Here is a 19,604-nt window from a genome sequence, read left to right on the forward strand (position 1 = left end):
GTTTTCATTCTCATCAGCTTTATAGTAGGAAAATGAGCTTACATGGCCATAACAAAGTGAAGAAGCAAATAAGTCAGATTAGTTGCAAATTTCCCACTGGGATGAATAAAGTATCTATGTATCCATCTATCTAGTTAATTGATATAACTAAGAAAGGTGGCTGTGTTGTAGTTTGTCAACCATTGATAATTAATGTAATTCCTAGCCTCCTGTTATACATTGATACGTACTTTTGTAGAGTAACACATTCATTATAGTAGAACCAACAGTGTCAGCAATTTCACTTAAATATGTAAACCAACCTGGGCCGTGGTGTTTAAAAACAAAAGTGGACCAACAGTCCAAAAGCAGAGAAGCACACGATTCTTTAAAATTACATTCTTTAATATTTAAGACAATAAAATGTATTTACAAATACTTAAAAAAAAATGGCCAATAACAAAGCCAAAGCTTTGTAATAGACATACATATAAAATGTATGCAAGTCTATGGGGTATATACATATATACACCATAGACAAACAATTGCAACACTTACACTGCAGTCTACAAAGGGACATGTGACCAATTCAACAGGTTTTGTGCAACTGTCCTCAAAACAGGGACAGGAGAAAGCATAATACATAGTGACAGGGTGGTATCACCAATGTGATTAAAAAAAAAAATAACACTGCAACAAGCTTGTGAAAAGTGATGAGTATGTCTCTCACCGAGTATTCAACTCAAGTAATACTGTTTCAACTTTAAATCAATGGCAAACCACCACCATCATCATCGCATCAGAAATGCTGACAGCTCGCTATATCCCAAAAACATTAATCAAGACACTCTGCTGGGTTTCCCTTTCATTTGTGGTTTATATGGCTGGAACAGCATTTCATAAGCAACCTTAGAAAACCTAAAATGCAAGATAATTTGGTTGAACACTTGCTTTTTTAGAAAGAGAATGTGTTCAACCAAATTATATTGCATTGCACAAACAAAATTTAAACAAAAACAGCAAAATGGTTGTTACTGTGTAGCAAAAGTCATTCTGCAATGATAAATAATTTGTGTGCTTTGAACTCAAAGACTGGACATAGGAAATGCAATTCTGAAGGAAACTGCAATTAACTAAAGCAGTTATATAAGAGATGGGACCAAAATATGCTAGATTTTGTGCAAAAAAAGTAAGCAGATTTGTGTAAACAGACACTGCAGTATCAGCACTAATGAGAAATCTGGCAGATTTACTGTCTGTGCTGAGACAATTATTCAACTTTAGTCCAACTTCTTTTCAGCCATGCGCAAAAGAAGCATCTCAGAGTATCTCTCCAGCAGGGCCATAGCACGATCATCCCTAAGCTGACGACCTGGAGAGTCTTCTGGAAGTTGAGCGACAGCAGAGTCCAGATCCTGGGGACAAAGAGAGTGAATCTCCTGTAGAATCCCACCAAATGCTTCCTGTAGCATGCTTTTCATCTGCATCTGCTGCTCTGACAACTCACTGATGCCCTGCAACTATATGGACAGGAAGAAAAGGGTTAGGGTTAGGATTAGTTTGGAAGTAGCAAAGCATCTACTGACTTTAGTTTGCGAAAGAATTACATTATTTTTAGCATGTATTTTCCATATCTTCTTCTTTTGGCTTTTCCCTTCAGGGGTTCTTCACAGAGAATCATCTCTCCACCTATCCCTAATCTTCTGCATCCTCAACACTTGCACCCACTAGCTTCATATCCTCATTTATTACATCCATATAGCATGTATTTTCCATATATTCTGTTCATTTTAATTCTTAACAATTAGGAGTTGACTGGCAATGTCTGATATGCTGTTACCTTGGCCCTGTTTGAATCAAATGCAAAATTTAATCAGTTCACCTGCTGGTTACAATAATAATTCTATATAAATCCTACTAATATTCAACCACTCTTTCTTGAGACTTCATGCTCATGAATCAGACAGAAAATCAAAATGCCTCTATCACTCACTGGTGGAGGCATAAAAAGATGCCTCTTAAGCACATGAATCATCTCATCAACAGACTGCATTACATACCAGAAGTAGGTGGATGGAGAAGTAACCTTGTGACTTCTTGTCATAGAGGTTTAATACCATAAAGCCAACAAGTCATCAACAGTTGAATAGTTATTAATATGTCTAACAGGCCTTGAAATTTGTTTTGTATGTTACAATAAAAAGGTGTTTGATTGAAACAGAAATCAAGTCCCCTTGTGAAAGTTTTCATTCTTTTAATCAAAGCCAACTTTTATATGCTATTCTAAATAAATTTTATATCTCCTAGAAAAAAAGTTGTGAATTACTATATAAGCTGTTAATTCATGTTGGTTGTGACGCCATTTCAGATGAAGCATTGACCAACAGATGTTCAAATAGAATTGCTTTAAATAGTGTAAACAAGGTGAGAAAGAACATGGAAAAGGAAAACATTCAGCAAGTGTAGTTACACTCACTTTGCTATAAAAGCTGGCTGCTTTCTGCATGGTGTGCTGGAGGACATTCACAATCTCCTTACATGCCTGCACGTTTATTGTCTCATCTGAAAGACAAAGACAGGCAAATACATGAAAACAGCTTTCATGTCTGATTTTCTTAATTTTTAACATTACACAAAGTCCAGTGATAGTAAATGAACCAAACTGCATAGAACAGTTGAGGTGAAACACTGTCATCTTAAGAACTCAATACCTGGGTCTCCAGGGTTAGGTCCATCTACTGTGGGCACTGGTACTGCTGATTTTACTGTGTTGCACTGAGATGCTGATTGTGTATTTTCCACATGAATTCCTGGTGCTACAAGACAGCTGTCTTTATCTAGTGCTTTCAGAGGGTCAGATGACAGTCTGTGGGGCACCTTGGGTATCAGTTTCTCCTCAATGCAACTGATCTGCTTCTGGCTTTCTTTTCCTAGCGACTTCATCCCTCTTGGACTCCACATGGACTGTTTACACAAAGGATTCATAGGCTCTGACTGGTTTTTCAGAGCAGGTGGTAAGGGGTAAGACAGGTCCAAGTGGAAGGGAGTGCGGGGGCTGAGATTACCCTGAGCAAGAGTTTCCGCAAGTAGTGCTGGATTTGGGGGATGTGTCTTTGAGGTAAAAGGCTGTCGAGAAGGGAGGTTTTCTTTACTGTCTTGAGTCACACTATGGTCTTGATTAGGCACTGAGACTTTCCAGAGCATCTCACTTCCATGATTATTTTCCTGCTCTGAGCACAAAGCTTTCTCATCCGTAGATTTAGCCTTGGCATTGGTAATATCCACATCACTCTGACAGGTGGCATCAAAGGTCGTGTTGTCAGGTTTGGGGACAAATAAGCCTGAATCGCTGTTGTCATTCTCTTTGGAGATTAATGTTTTCTCTGTCATTTATAAATAGAACAGAAAACCATACAAAAATACAAATATTGGATTAAAACAACTCAAAATATATGTTGACCAATGTGACAATGGTAAAGAATGGCAAAAGCAAAGATAAGAAAAAAAAAGCAGCTGGAAGAGACACCAAGCAACCAATCATTTACTGATGAGACACTCTGCAAACATTAGTTTTTAAGGTAAACTTGCTGCTAGAATTTAAATTAACTGGAGTAGACCTTACCACTTTTCTTCTGACCACTTCTTATGGCATTTGAATTACAGGCCTTAGAAATTAGTTGTGAATTGTCCTGGGGGGGAGAGAAGAGGTAGATGACAACAAGTAAAAATAATAATGTGAATTTTCCATTTCAAAAGTTAGTAGTGAGTGCAATATTAAATGTTACACTATTCTGTAGAAAGCTAAATGGTCAAATTCTAATAGTTTTGTATAGAAACATTTATATCTCATTTATTATTTTTGGTATTGCATACTGTTGAAACCTTGTTCACAAACATAGCAGAAACAGGAAACATTTTACACAAGAAAGCTTTGATGTACCATGTCTGAAAAGCTCATTTTGTTCCAATTGCACTGTTTGTTATAATACCTCTGTGCTTTCCAAGCTACTGGAATCATCTGGAATACTAGGCAGGCAAACTCCAGGTCTGCACACACGACTGCTTGCTGCCACTGTACCACTACAGGATTAGGAAGACAGAAATTTTACATTACAAAATCTTTCTCTATATTACAAATAAAAAATAAAAAAAAAACTTCCACCCTAAACCTTCCAAAAGTACAAAACATAAATGGAAAAAAAAAATAAATAAATAAAATTAAAACTCTGTTAAAAGTTCTGATTTCACCTACCAGTTACTCACCGTATGCGGCTCTGGAAGCGTGAGAGGAAACGGGTAGAAATGCTTAGACGAGGATTGAGGAAGTTCTCATTGGAAGGCTGTAGACTGCGCAGGTCTGTGTTAAATTTTTCTATAAAATAGTTAGAATGAGTTAAATATAATTAGATCATACATAGTTCGTAAAATTGTTCACTTCCTGTGTTTCATGGGAAAGTAACCAAATGCTACTCTAATGCTATCTTTGATTACAGAAAGTACATCTCCTTAATACTTAAAAGTTTAATTAAATCATAGGGTGAGTTAAAAGAATAGATACTCTTAACCATTAAAACAGTAGTGAAAAGGCAGAAGCACCATTAGATCCTACTGCTAAAGAGTCATAGTGTTGGCGTAGTAGATTTGCAGGCTCTTCATCCTCCTCTTCCTCCACTCCAGAACTACCAACGGAGCTCGCCTGACTGAGAGAGTCAGTGTCCTCTAAAATGCACAAACAATATTCAAACAAATTAAAACAAATGTGTGTTTATTACATCATTATAAATGGCACTTTACAATTATGTCACAAAGAATAATCAAGCTTTTTTTCTAAATTCTTCTAAGAAGATAGAAGTACGCTTGAATATTCCTCCAGCTGCAGTGTCAACACTGACTATATGACAAGTATATAGTGTTTTCGTAACTCACGGTCGTGGGCCTGGTCACTGTGCACCTGGTCACTCTCAGCTGAGCAGGCACTGTCAGGACTCAGCTCCTCTTCTTCTGGGTCAATTTCAAGTGCCTTCACATCAAATTCCCTACAATATTTGCACAGGAGTGCTCACAGTTACACAAACGTCAACATTTGGACAGGTGAAATTCTAATGCAGAACACTAACACATGGTATAAGTCCATTATCAATGAGTGTCATTACAGTGTACAAAAATGACAATAAAATGATTGAAAGTGTGATTTGAAAGCATCTCTACAGAGTTCACACTTCACTTATGTGAGCAAGTGAAAAAGCAGAGTATGTAAAACCACCATAAAAGTTTAATTTTGCATTAATCAGAATTAACCAAAACACTTAATTAAAATAAAAACATATCTGTTGCACAACAAAAATGCTTTCAGTGTGAACTGGCTGTGGTAAGGTTTTGCAGTACACAACTGTTTTGTGTTTCAAGGAACGTACCCCTCTCCTATGGTGGATAGAGCAGTGCTGTTGGCCGGGTACAGAGCATAGTCAGTGATCTCTGAAGAGCTCAGCCTTGGGCTAAAATACTGCAAGTCTGTGTCTTGAAGCAAAGAACTGCACTGTTCAGACACCTAGTATGACGTGCGCGCACACACACACACACACACACACACAAAGTCATGCTTCTGTGTATATGTATAAATATGGATTCGTCCACTGCAAACAGGATATGGTATAAAACAGTTATAAAGTTCTATATATACATTAAAAGTTGAACTATTTAACATCTATGCTACAAACCCTCTCAATGTCCTCCTCTTCATCTATATCTCCACCCTCTTCTTCATCTAAAAGACTATCTAGACTCTGAGGGTGAAAGTCCACTTCACGTCCATCTTTCTCTTCTACACACTCTTCCTCATCCTCCTCTGCCCGGCTGGGAGTGTCAGAGAGAGGGAGCTGTAGGCTCCTGGTCTCCAATACAGAACGGATAGCAAGTGGATCAGCATGTGCAGCCCAGCGCCCCTGTGGTTGGTACTGAGGGACTCTCTGTGGATCCACACTGCTACTGCTGCTGCCTACTCCAGCACCCTGTACACATGTGACAATTGGGATATTAAAAAATAAATAAATTTTATAAAAAAAATAGAAGTTACATTTTACTCTTCCTCAATATGGTATGATGATGATTCACACCAACAGTAACCATGGGTATTGGACAAGGCCTGTATTTTGTTCCCCTGAAATCAGTTGTGTGTGCTCAAAAATATAGCCTTTCCTTTAATAAAATATGTCATGAATAAGAACATACCAATCTTCGGGCCCACATAGGGAGTCGGCCATTGGTCTGTGGCATCATGATATCCAGACTGCCTAAAGCACATAAATACACACTTGATTGATAAATTTATTATATAAGGGATTGCTATCTGAATAAATAACTTAAAAATGTATTTAATATTCACAATTAATATCCAGCCACGCCTTACCCTGAATAGAATCATTAAAAGACCCATTTTAACGTGAAGATAAAATAAAGTGATGAAAGAAATAAGAACAGAAAATCAGACCACATATTAAATCTGTGTCTTTAGGATAAAATTTAGATCCACTAACTCAAAGCAGTGTCTAGCCTTGCTGGAGTTTTGGGATTTTCCTCCACATCCTCCATTTCCTCCAAGCAGCTGTTTGTTTCTCCCTCTTTTGGTTCACCCACCCTACTGCATGGTACTGTGATGTAGGTTTCTCTCCTTTATGGGAAAATGGCAAAAATATAATTGAAATCGTTTATTGTTGTTATTGATATTATGATGTTAATAAAAAAAATTAAATAAAGTAAGAAATAACAGGTTAAAAACCTCATGAGATCCAAAATCCACACATGTGAGAATAATCTTAGGGGCAATATTTAAATAGGAATGTACTAACTTCATAATTTGTACTTGGTTGTACCTGATGGCTTGTTGTTTGCAGGTACCTCTGTTCAAGTTCCTCAGTCCTGCTCTCCGTTTCCTCTCTGCCAGTCTCTTCCTCATCGAGTTAGTCATTTGAGAGCACAGTCGCCACACAAACACACAACTAACACACACAAACACACACGTGTAGTACTGTATTGTATTATGTATTAATATATAGTATTACTATTATATTATTTGTATTTATGTGTTACAAATACTGTAATGTACTGTATGTAGTTACATAAAAGATAATAAGAAAATTCTACATTCATTTACATTCTGCAGCCCAACTTAATCTCACATGTAACTAAGTAACCAAAACAACTACCTGTTTGACAGAGAAAAACAGAACCAGAACAGATGAGGGAGTCATACCTATCACCACAGACAGTGATTAGATGCTTGCAGTCTGGACTGAATTTCATACCGGTAACAATTTCTGTAAAAGAAAAAGATGGAAATTTACAATCAATGCTTGTATCAAAATGTGAAACAAAAGTATTCAGAATACACAAATTGAGTTTATTTGTCTTGTTTAAATAAATAATTACCAGAATGCCCAAATAATGTTGCCACACACTCCCCAGTCTCATAATCAAACACACAGATGCTCTTGTCTGAGCAGCTGGTGGCCAGGAACATCCCTGAAGGATCCAGTTGGACCTGAAAGTAGCGGTCAAAGTTAATAAATTTACCAATAAATAAATGAATGATTGATTCAAATGAATGATTATTAACAGTAATAAATAATCTACAATATTGCTTTAAAAGGACTATTTGACTTTAAACCATTTTAAAGCATAAATCAATAATTACTTGAACAAATAAAAGATACTGTAGGATACTGGTTACACAGCCATAATAATCAGATATTGTAGTGAATGTAGTGGATGTTACTGCCATCTTTTTTCTCCTGCATGCTACTTACCTGACCACCCAGTCCTGTGACTTTTAGCCCCTCTAACTTGTATTTCATGACTGTGCTTCCCTCTGCATCATTTTAGGCATAGAATTTTTCCCTGACTCCAGGAGGAGGTAGGGTATAAATACTAAATTTAGTGTTTGAACACTACAGCTAAAACTAGCACAGTAATCACGTCATCTCATGAAAGGATTGTCTGTTAGCTTAATTATTATAACAATATTTGAGATTATATTATAATACAAAGATTTCAGCACATAAATGATTACACATTTATAAGATACTTCACTATCTGCTATGTCACTTAAAGCTGGTAATTAATCCATTAATTTCATTAAAACCTCTCTTTTACTCTAAAACCACATGTCCTGCTACATACCTTAAGCACCGGGCCATCATCGGTCAAGGAGCCCTTAAAGCACCTTTTCATCTTGCCACTCTTCACATTGTATACTCTGAAAAACAACAGACAAATTGTTAATTATTTGTTAATAATTATTACATTTCCCCTAGTTAGCTATGTATCGCAGACAGACTGACAGAGAGACAGAACCTAATGTTGCGGTCTTGACAGGCAATGGCAGTGTGTGAGAGTGTGGCATCCAGGTCCATGTCATATAATGTACTTTTCTCTACCACATGATGTGACCTTGAGAAAGCCAGGTCCTGTGAAGTCTGCAATAACACAACCATGGCACACAGTTAGAGCAAATCAATAAAGATAATATCTCCTCATGTGACAAGGGATATAAAACCAGTCTCAACATGATAAGCTTGCCCTATATACCTTTTCAGCAGAGCGGAAGTAAATGCTCTTGTCAGCACCACAGCTTACCATGGACACCTTTGGACCTACACCTACACAAAAAAAAAAAAACAAAACCCAAAAGCAGAGTAACAAGTATGAGCAGCTGTTAATCTTTAAATCACTGCTTGCACAACATTCAAAAGCAAAAAAATATTTAAGACTGTTCTCAAACAGACCTGTAAATTTCATGGCGGTCACAGATGACGAATGATCATAAACAGTCTGTACAAGACTGTAGCTTTTGTCCATATCGAATAGATGTATGAGTCGATCACGACCGGCTGAGGCCAACAGATGCACACCTGGTTAAATAAAAAGGTTCATGTTATTTCTGAAACATTTCCTACAAGATCAAAAAACACATCAACATAAATCTATGTTCAACATCAACATAAAACTATCATTCCCTTAACAGCTAAGGTTACATAAAGGCAATGTTCAGCTCCACCACATGGTTGAATGGACAAGACTGTTCAGCCACGCTTGATAGCAACAAGCATATTAAGCACATTATGTGTAATATCTATAAAAGTTAAGGAATGAATATTCAGTTACCACTAAGATGTGGGGAATGGTGTTGCATTGGAAAAAATACTTGATTATGCAATTAAATGCTGATATCAAGTTACAATGTAAAAATTGACAGTGACAGTGTTTATAACTGTGTCCAAGTACTGTTATTTGCAAGTTCAGTTTAGTATAAAAGTGAAAGAAAATAAATAAATGCTCCATCTGAGAGAAAACAGGAGCAGCTGCAATGCATGTTGTGTGCACTACTGCTTCTGGTGTAAAATGGGCTTAATTGGCAAACATGATGTACCTAATTTACATGTTTTGTTGTTCAGGACATTTACTGGCATTATAGTGAATGTTACTGCCATCTTTTTTCTCCTGCATGCTACTTATCGGACTACCCAGTCTTGTGACTTTCAGCCCCTTTAACTTGTATATCATGGCTGTGCACCCCTCTGCATCATTTCAGGCACCGAATTAACTTTTCGACTGCATATCTTTTTAGCACAGTAATCACAAATGTCATCTCATGACAGGACTTTCTGTTAGCTTAACTATTATAACAATAACACTCACCCTATGCATGTGGTTGTGGTCTGTTGAACTAGTTTAGTGCAAAAAAGTGATAAAATTGAAGAACATTCCAAGTCTGATCATACCAAAGCATATTTTCTCCCAGCTCGCACTAGCCACTTCCTCAAAGACAGAGATCTGACAAGCAGCATTAACTGACTCATCAACAAACTTACTACCTCAGTGTTTTAGCAGACAGGAAAATTCATCAGGGCAGATGTGTGTTATCAGCACACACCTACCCTGAAGAACTGGATATATTGTTTGGTATTTAATAACTAAACTATTAATCTCTTATATGACACATATTTGTTTATTTTTGGTCAAAAAAGAATCATCCAACCTACGTATTATATGGCTTAATGGGTTCTTTAAAAGAAATGGATTTGTCCATAATGTTAAATGACAACCCTTGTTTAGTTAAATAAGCTTTACCTTTCTATCTTCCAGATATGCCTGCTGCATAATTAACCTCTACTGTTGTAATGTTGTTGTAAGCTTACCAGTCTCTGTGGGAGAGAAAGCCAGACATAAAATCTCAGAATCATGGGCCTCAATCCTCAGAAGTTCATCCATGAACTGAAGTCCGTAGATCCTGAGAGAGATACATAAAAGGCAAACAGACAAAAACCACAGCTGATTTAGAAAAGTTTCAGTAGTTTCCTAGGTCTACAAACTATGCCTCCATGTGTCAAACATACTGACTAGATGGTAAAGATGGTGCAAATATTCACAAAGGCATGCATTATTAGCTAAATACTGTGCATGTCTCACCGTAGGTTTCCACTACGATCTCCAGCTGCCAGATGCTGGCCATCAGGACTGATTCCTAGTACTCTGATTCCAAATTTGCCATCTTGGTTACCCTCTGCTTTATCTGGTGGGGCCTTAAGGTGCCCAGTATCATTATCCACATACACAATCTTCACCAAGTCCTTTAATAAATGTACATATATGCAGTGAGAGCATATTGCATATATTACCTGGTAATAGTATACAATCATGGGGAACTCCACATAGGAACACAATGTACTTACCTGACCGTATAGGTTAGAGCTTTGGTGGTGGTTTTGCTGAAGATCACTGTTCCATAGACGAATGGTGTTGTCAGATGAACAGGTAAGGAAAGATCCAGGCAACAATGCTGCAGCTGAATCTTCCAACTCTGGGTAGGTCTAAAAAGTAAAAGAAAGGTTTGTACGTATAGAAACAATGCTTCAAATGTACAATAGTTAAAAGTTCTTTGCAACATAATATATTTTTAATGAACAGTTTAATGAGTTTTAATACAAATTTTAAATATATTTTAAATACAAAAAAACATTCTAAGGGTACATGAATTTTGCATAAAAATGGAAGTGTGTGTTGAACTACATTGGTTTAAATAAAAGATACCTCAACACTCCAAACACAAGCACTGTGGTACAGGGAAGAGTAGACCTTCTCTACGTTGTTGACATCATGCACATCCCAAACATACACACTGTGGTCATTATATACACACATGAGGTGGCCAGTCGTAGGGTCATATGTCAGGGCCAAGGTATCTGGATACTCTGCCTCTGGCCTATATAAAAGTAACAGAAAAGGAACAGAACCAGTTGCTAACGAAAGATCAACACTGAGATATCCCCCATGTTTCCCCCCACTTTGCAGCTTGAATGCAGGCAGAAAATGCCATCATATGAGCTTCGACTTCCCACTAATGAAGTAAGCTGAATGAAGAATATTAAACAACCTTGGAGAAATACAATTACCCAGCTACATAAACAGCTATAGTACAGCTTTAACCAATATGCTTTAATCTATACAACCTGAAGCAAGACTCTTACTGAGGCTGCATGCCCTGAGACACATCAACTCCTAAACAGTGGGGCTGGTGCAGTGTGGTGATGTACTGCAGGTTTTGTGGGCTAAATACACGAACTGTGCCATCTGCACAGCCACAGAAAATGAAAGCTTCGCTCACAGATAGACAGTGTGCTGAAGACGTCTGCAAGAGAAACCATAAAGACAGAAATTTTAAGCAACTTTGAAGGATTACTTTTAGGGGTTGTAATGAGGTGTCATCAACCAATATTATCACAATAACTAATGTCAGATATATCTGAACTGTGTTTTGGTCAAAATGTTCAGTGTTTTCTTACTTTGAGGTCAACCCATAAATCCAGCTGTCGGTTGCTGTTGAATTGGCACAGCAGACCAGTGCGGGTGATACAGTATGTGCTGCTCGACACAGTGCCACGACCACATGCCAAATCACAGAATTCACTATTCTGATGTTCTCCTAGCAATCCTGATCGACCAATCAGGGGTACTGTACTGTTCACCTACAAACAAACCACAACACAGAACAAACACTTCAACAGCAAACAGACAACTTTTTGTTTGTTTAACAAACTTTTAAATATTACAATATTACACAGACTGATAGTACATGGTATGATCAGAAGCATGTGAAGTAATATATGACCACCTTTAGCAAAGGGGAACACAAAAAAAAAGCTTTGCTTTATATCATATTAGATGACATTTCTATACAGAATCAGTACAAAAGAAAGCATTAAATCGCTGTGTGCTGCCTTAAAAGAAATGAGTGGAACATTGATTATGCTGTTTGTATTTGTGAGAAAGACTTTGATCGTGGTAATTTTGAGTACAAAAATGTTTCCACATATTAAAAACAAACGATAAAGAAGGGACTTTACATTTCTACTAAAATCTGTGCAGTCAGTGTCAACTCAGATCGCAGCATAGGAATAATATAAAGTCAGCCAGTCACTAAAATACAATACATATTGTAAAAATGACTGGCTCTATATCACTCCACTTATGACAGTCACTTTCCAAAGAATTCATCAATTTAACAATTAGATTATTCTTCTTACACGTCTCTCCTTGGAGGCATCCAAATACCAAAACTTCACATGTCTGTTTCCTGCGGTTACAAAGTAGCTACTGTCCTCAGAGAAGGAGACGGCCAGTACACGACTAGACACTTTATTGGATGCAATAACAGTCCCCCTCTGCAAAGGAAAGCAATAATTATTTACTCAGATATTAAAAGTATAAAAGTTTATAATTAAATCCCTCTTTGAATATCATAATGCATGTGACTTCTACCAAAAGGGAAAAAAGGACAGCAAGAACAGCAACAGTCTACTACAGGTTCTGAACTACAATGAATGCAGAGCCAGAGTCAGAAATAGAAAGAAACAGAAGTCAGAAACAGAAAGTATAACAATACTCATAACTAAAACACCCATACATTTTGAAAAAATTAATACAAATATAAATTGCAAAAATATTTCACATCCACTGCAAAAAAAAAAAAAAAAAAAAATAGAAACCAGTTAGACTAATTGTGAAAGATGACAATTTATTAGGAAAAAATTACTATATCGACCTTCCACTCCCAGACGCTGACTGTCCTGTCATGCTGAAATCCCACAGACACGATGTAGCTGCCATTTGTAGAAAAAGCAACACAGGCAACTCCATACTTGTGGCACTGGACCTCTGCCACCTGAGTACGCTCCGCCACATCCCACACTCTCACACAGGGCATGTGTCCACTCTGATCAGACAAACAAATTTTATAAGAATATATTTATTTATTTATTCATTCATTCATTCCCCCTGAAAATTGTACAGCCACTTACCTCACCAGTGACCAAATATTTTCCATTCTGTGAGAACGCCAATGCACTGAAGGTTTTTCTGTGAAATAAATACAAAATATTGCTAGTTTAGTAATTTGTAAAAAAGGATCTGCAGAAGATGGTCACCTATACATCCATACATAAACAACATCTTTACACTACTTTTCAAGTAAGCATTAAAATTATGCTTAATAAAGGAATACAGAAAAAAACAAGTGAAAAAAAAAACAAAAAAAAGTCAGTGTCATGACTGAATTTCTGGTCCTTTCAAAAAAGATAGTTCCACTTTATACATCAGTGGTGTTTTAAATCAGAAACAAAATACTTTTAATAATTATATTTTTCATTGTATAGAAAATCAGTAGCTATTAATTTAACATACAGAATTAGAATCTGAAATAAGTAAACACTAAAAGAATGTCACATTTAACAGTATTTTTATTCTAGTCACATTTCTCCAACGCAACTATCTCTTGTGTGAATTCATACACAGTCCCAAACATCTGTCAAGAGCCAGACAAAGTACTACAGATAAGACTTTTGTAGGAACTATACTAATTCAGATTCAGTTGCTCACATACCTTGATGTATTAAAGATGTGACTTTGTTTGTTAGTCTTTGGATTCAGGAGAACAATGACGCATCTGAAACAGAATTACACTGAGTAAGCTCATTAGATCTAGTTTTACCAGTCAATAAAAAGTAGGCATTAGGTGTGACTAAAACCATGCCAGTTTTAAACTTACCCTGCAGGATATGCAACAGTGCCTGTATTAGGATCACAAGCCAAACCACTGTTGCTGGTTGTAGTGATACCCAGAACTTTCTCCAGAACAACCTGCAAGTATAAACAAATCTTAAGCAAAGGCAGTATTTAAGGAAAGCCACTTTACACCAACTAGGCATAACATTATGAATGCCTGCCTAATATTGTGTTGCTGCCAAAACAACCCTGACCTGTCGTGCACTGTGTATTCTGACACCTTTCTATCAGAACCAGCATTAACTTTTTTAACAATCTGAGCAACAGTAGCTCCCCTCGTGCATCAATGAGCCTTGGCCGTCCATGACCCTGTCGCCGGTTCACCACTGTTCCTTTCTTGGACCACTTTTGATAGATACTGACCACTGCAGACCGGGAACACCCCACAAGAGCTGCAGTTTTGGAGATGCTCTGATCCAGTCATCTACCCATCACAATTTGGTCCTTTGTCAAACTCGCTTAAATCCTTACGCTTGCCCATTTTTCCTGCTTCTAACACATCAACTTTGAAGACCAAATGTTCACTTGCTGCCTAATATATCCCACCCACTAACGGGTGCCATGATGAGGAGATCATCAGTGTTATTCACTTAACCCGTCAGTGTTCATAATGTTATGGCTGATCGGTGTATGTAGCTAGCGAGAAAACTCAGTCCTTCTCAGTGCAATTTTAAGCCATCAGCATAATTGGCATGTGCTTCCATTATCTTAAAGATAATATTCATCCAACAAGGCTTATCTAAATGAGGTGTAAATAAGTGATTAGTGACTACTTGCTAAGCCTGAGAGTCGTGTTAAAGTTTCGGCTACAGCACATCGATGTCGTCTTAAACCGAGTTCAGATTAAAGATTTGACATTATAAATATTGTGCAAGAGTGAAAACCAAAAAGTGTCAAAAAAAACAAGTTATCAGAAACTGGAAATGAAAACGAAAACCACAGCAAACTGTAAACATTTCCAGCCAGAGATACGGACTCAAACATGGACCAAGTAAAAATATTTATTCGTGAAAGCCGCCCTACTGAATCAACAACAGAATCGGAGGGGATTATTGCCCAATATTAAATAGCATTATGAGGCCGAATTGTTTTAGTCAACGTGTGATTTGAAGAGTGAAATGGTGGAAAACAGTATTGTGTTTATTTGGAAGTAACTTCCTGAACATATGAACTTATTAGTCAATCACAGCGCAGGTCAGAGTTTGTCTGAAAACGGGCGTGGGAAAGAACGCAAAGCGGGTGGAATGACGTGCCAAGCTGAACACGCCGCTAAACTGGACCGTTGGTTCTCTAAAGGCCGGACCAGGCACAGCGCGTCCAACCTGAACTTTTTCCGAAAAACTTGCCCAATCTGAATGTGTATACAAACCCGACTGTAAATGTCCCTCTTATGGCTTTGTCGACTGTTTCGTCTCGCGGTCGCGGCCACACTGCTGCTGTTTGTTTTCTTCGCCCGCGAGCTGAAAGAACTCAGACTGAGTCCCGCAGAGAGAGATGCTGCTTCCGCCATGGCGCGTGCACATAAAGACAAACAGAGCCAGCAACTGAGCTTCTGTCCTCTCTGATGTTTCAAAGCAGTTTTAAGTGGCAACAAGTTGTACTTTTTTTTTCTTTTGTTCTGTTTTGATATCGAAACTTTTAACACTCGATATATTTACTTCGTAAAAGTTATCAATATAAAACAACACAGCGTATTAAACTGCTCAGGAGTTGTCCGCCTGAAAACCACGTAAAAAAAACCAATGCAGGTTATGTTAAATAAAATAAAATAAAATAAACCCCGTAAATCAGAAGTATAAAGAATCGGTGTATGCGAGTGACACTTCAAACTACAAACAAACGCAGTAGGCTGAAAAAAGCGTCCTTGCGACGACGTTTGATAGGGCGGCACAGAGTTTCAAACACAGGGTCTGTCCCAATCCAGCAAAGCCGGCTATGTCCTGTTCCCTTAATCCCTTTCTTTACAGTCCCAGTGAGGCGGAAACGCAATCCGCCCGACCTCCACACTCCCAAGTAGAAGTGTCTAGGGGAAGTGCTAATCGCGTCGTTGGGGGTTGCTTTTCTTCTTCGCCTTCTCTTTCACAAACCCAAGAAACTGTTTATCATTGCCGTCTAGTGGACAATAAAAATGTTTAAAGTCTAACTTCACGCTGCCTTTGTTAGGAATGATGCAATCAAGGACTGATACACTATATTGCCAAAGGTTTTGGGACACCTCTCCAAATCATTGAATTCAGGTGTTGTTTTTCAGGGGTTGGGCTTGACCCCTTAGTTCAAGTGAATGGAACTCTTAATGCTTCAGTATACCAAGACATTTTGGACAGTTTTATGGGAACTTTGTGGGAACAGTTTGGGGATGACCCCTTCCTGTTTCAACATGACTGCGCACCAGTGCACAAAGCAAGCTCCATAAAGACATGGATGTCTCGTCCAACATCAGTGCCTGACCTCACAAATGCAATTTAGAGAAATGGTCAAAAAATTCCATAAACACACTCCTAAACCTTGTGGTAAGACTTCCCAGAAGAGTTGAAGCTGTTATAGCTGCAAAAGGTCGGGCCAACTCCATATGAAATTCATGTGCATGAAAAGGCAGGCGTCCCAGTTTTGGCCTGGCTCGCAGTCTCTGCTCTAATTTATCCCGAAGGTGTTGTATCAGGTTGAGGTCAGGACTCCACACCAAACTCGCATCCACGTCTTTATGGACCTGGCTTTGTGCACTAGTGTGCAGTCATGTTGGAACAGGAAGGGGTCATCCCCAAACAAACTTCTCACAAAGTTGGGAGCATAAAACTGTCCAAAATGTCTCGGTATGCTAAAGCATTAAGAGTTCCTTTCACTGGAACTAAGGGGCCAAGCCCAACCCCTGAAAAACAACACCTGAATTCAATGATTTGGAAGGGTGTCCCAAATATTTTGGCAATATAGTGTAGTTTACAAAAGTTTTCTCAATTTTCTACTCTAGAATGAACACACAGTACAGGCAGTGAGATCTAGCGATCACTTAATTCAGTAATACACTATCATGATTCATGTGTGCTGCCATCTGAATAGTCCCACAATATGTCAGTGTAATTGTTATATAGCTTTACTGATAGTAACCTTTACTGAGCATTTAATTTACAGATCTTACAGACAATATTTACCTGTAGAAGTCAAGTGCTAGGCCTGTTGCATGTGCATGGACAACAAATATTTTATCTAGTTAAGTAAATTCATTGGTTAAAAGTGTACTAGTGTAATTAAGAGCAATATTATAAGCAAACCAGTATATAGAGTTAGTACACATATAGTACACTAAATATGCTGTCTTCCTATCCTTTCAGATGAAAATATAATTGGCACAAATGACAGTCCTTTGAGAGCTGTCACTGATTTCATCCATGGTTCTATGTCCTTCACCCTGTGTCCTTACAGTCTATTGGTGGTTTCATGGGTGAAGGCTTTAATAATAACAGAGGAATTACTCGTTCAGTGAAGGCAATGACGATGGAGAAGTCCACTAACTCTTCAGCATATGTTTTGACATATGAATATTACTATGATTACCTGGATCCTGTAGCTGTTGATGCGAGCAAACTCAAATACAACAGATGTGAGTTTTTCTTGTGTCTGAAATGCATGCCTGTGAGCAATGCTTTAAACGGTTCATAATATGCAAAATAGCAATATTCCTTCTGATTTATTTTAGATTTGATTGTTATAATATTCTGGATCGCTATGGCTGCCTTTATTGGACTATTGTTCTTGATTTTGTCAAATATCTCAGGGACCAAGCATCTCCCAGGGTAAGGGCTACCTTATTTCAGATTGCTTTGAATTGTGTAGGAAAATAGTGTAAAATATTAACTGGTATATTAAACATATTAAATACACAGTTGTTTGATAAAAAAAAATGAACTAAAATATTAGCTGACATCATGGTGTTGGACTAAAGGCACTTCTTATATTAAGCTTTTGAGTCCAATTACTGAGACAAATGAACCTTTACGCTAGCAATAAAATAGTATTGTATTCTATACAGGACAAACATGCTCAAAGTAATTATGTCAAGCCTATGAACTACAATTACCAAATGTATCTGTTTATAAATTTGAGCCATAAAATTATGGTACATTAGATCTCACTTTATAGAGATTTGTTGGTAAAAAGAGCTCTCATGTGTTGCCTAGGCATCAGAGTGGCAGGAGAAAACCAAGACGAGAAAGAAGTTCTTCATCTAAACCTGTGGTGTGAAAGATTGTTCACATAAAAAGACGTCACTATGCAATCAGAGTTTAGAAAGTTACTGTACTCATTCACTTTAAATTTTCGGCATACTCTGCACCAAATGTACTTTCTAAATGTCTACCTAAAGCACTGTTCTAATTTATGCTGCTTTAAATTTTCACTTCAGAGACGAATAAATCTCTCCTTCCTCTGTCTCTTCGTTCTGAGTTGTTACTGTACTGTGTATGTGTGTGGCCATTTAGCATGTATGTGAAGGCTTGTTTTAATATTCTATTAATATATATTTATATCAGTATGCCATGCATGTATGAGCTCATGACTTGTTAATGCTAAATAAAGCAGTAAATATTCATTTTACATTCCTGGTTAAAAGTTGTTGTTGTTGTTTTTTTTAAATTTTTTAAATAGTACACTGTTGACTGATTAAATGTTCTTCCTAGTGTACTGATTTCTCTGTACCCTGTGGCAAAACCTCTACAGATACCTAATTTGTGTGTATTTTACTTCCTTATTTTAACTTATGTATGGCCATAGTACATAATTTAACAACATGTAACAAATAATGATTTATGTACCAACATGTGCCAAAAGACAATTAAAGCTATATGATTATTAGCACTATACATTAGATAGCTTTTACTATTACATCAGGTTTGAAACTATGGCCTATAAATGATTTTAGTCCTCATATTGTTTACAGTGTTACTTTTATATCATGCTATAGTTCTTTGATATAGACAGTGATAAGGCAAGCTAACTAAAGAAGTGGTGTACATGTTCCATGGTGTTATACCTAATTTTGGCCCTTTGTCACTGGAAGAGAGAGAGAGAGAGAGAGGGTCAAGGCTACAGATGATGCTGACCTTGTGCTGTTAAGATAAACATTACTAATGACTTCCTTTGTCTTGTTTAACACTGATGGTGTTTTGCTTGATTGACATGATTTATTTGCTCGAGTCCATCACAAGGCTGGATGCAGTGACAAGTGATTCAACGTTACCTTCAGATGAAAGGTGCATAAAGGAAAGTTACAGTGACTCACAGATTTAGCAGTGATGTCTGTTTTTTACAGAACATGAGTTAAGGGTCTTGTAGGACACCACAAGATTATAGACAATACACTATTTAGCTTAAATACACACATATATATACAATTTCTTTTTTCATTTGGAAAGGTCAGAGCAGAAATGTACTACTGTACTTTTTAAAAAATTAATAGAGTTTTTATTATGGACTATTCCCGCTTACTAGTTCCTTTGTCTAGTACCTGGTTACCTTTT

The 19,604-nt window shown here is 37.4% G+C and overlaps 2 protein-coding genes across 2 annotated transcripts; one reads left to right on the top strand and one right to left on the bottom strand.

The window, feature by feature from the left end:
* Positions 1-398: 398 nt before the first annotated feature.
* wdr62 (WD repeat domain 62) lies at positions 399-16,033 on the bottom strand. The gene is made up of 31 exons (XM_058414416.1): positions 15,464-16,033; positions 14,078-14,169; positions 13,913-13,975; positions 13,332-13,389; positions 13,076-13,246; positions 12,558-12,695; positions 11,817-11,999; positions 11,502-11,662; positions 11,065-11,236; positions 10,707-10,844; positions 10,444-10,604; positions 10,173-10,264; positions 8,760-8,885; positions 8,563-8,633; positions 8,329-8,450; positions 8,155-8,230; positions 7,405-7,516; positions 7,229-7,292; positions 6,849-6,974; positions 6,513-6,646; positions 6,208-6,269; positions 5,697-5,987; positions 5,394-5,527; positions 4,906-5,015; positions 4,576-4,698; positions 4,243-4,351; positions 3,969-4,059; positions 3,602-3,668; positions 2,691-3,362; positions 2,456-2,541; positions 399-1,499 (listed from the first exon to the last, which is right to left on the bottom strand). Exons 1-31 carry the CDS (start codon positions 15,602-15,604, stop codon positions 1,260-1,262), a joined length of 4,386 nt encoding a protein of 1,461 aa, XP_058270399.1. The 5' UTR covers positions 15,605-16,033; the 3' UTR covers positions 399-1,259.
* A 1,533-nt stretch (positions 16,034-17,566) lies between these two features.
* Positions 17,567-18,683, top strand: LOC131368442 (melanocortin-2 receptor accessory protein-like). Its single transcript, XM_058414580.1, has 3 exons — positions 17,567-17,689; positions 17,786-17,882; positions 18,267-18,683. The coding sequence occupies exons 1-3, from the start codon at positions 17,578-17,580 to the stop codon at positions 18,328-18,330; spliced, it is 273 nt and encodes a 90-aa protein (XP_058270563.1). The 5' UTR covers positions 17,567-17,577; the 3' UTR covers positions 18,331-18,683.
* Positions 18,684-19,604: the final 921 nt, after the last annotated feature.

The sequence above is a fragment of the Hemibagrus wyckioides genome, linkage group LG17 (assembly GCF_019097595.1).
Source record: "Hemibagrus wyckioides isolate EC202008001 linkage group LG17, SWU_Hwy_1.0, whole genome shotgun sequence".
Lineage (NCBI taxonomy): Eukaryota > Metazoa > Chordata > Actinopteri > Siluriformes > Bagridae > Hemibagrus > Hemibagrus wyckioides.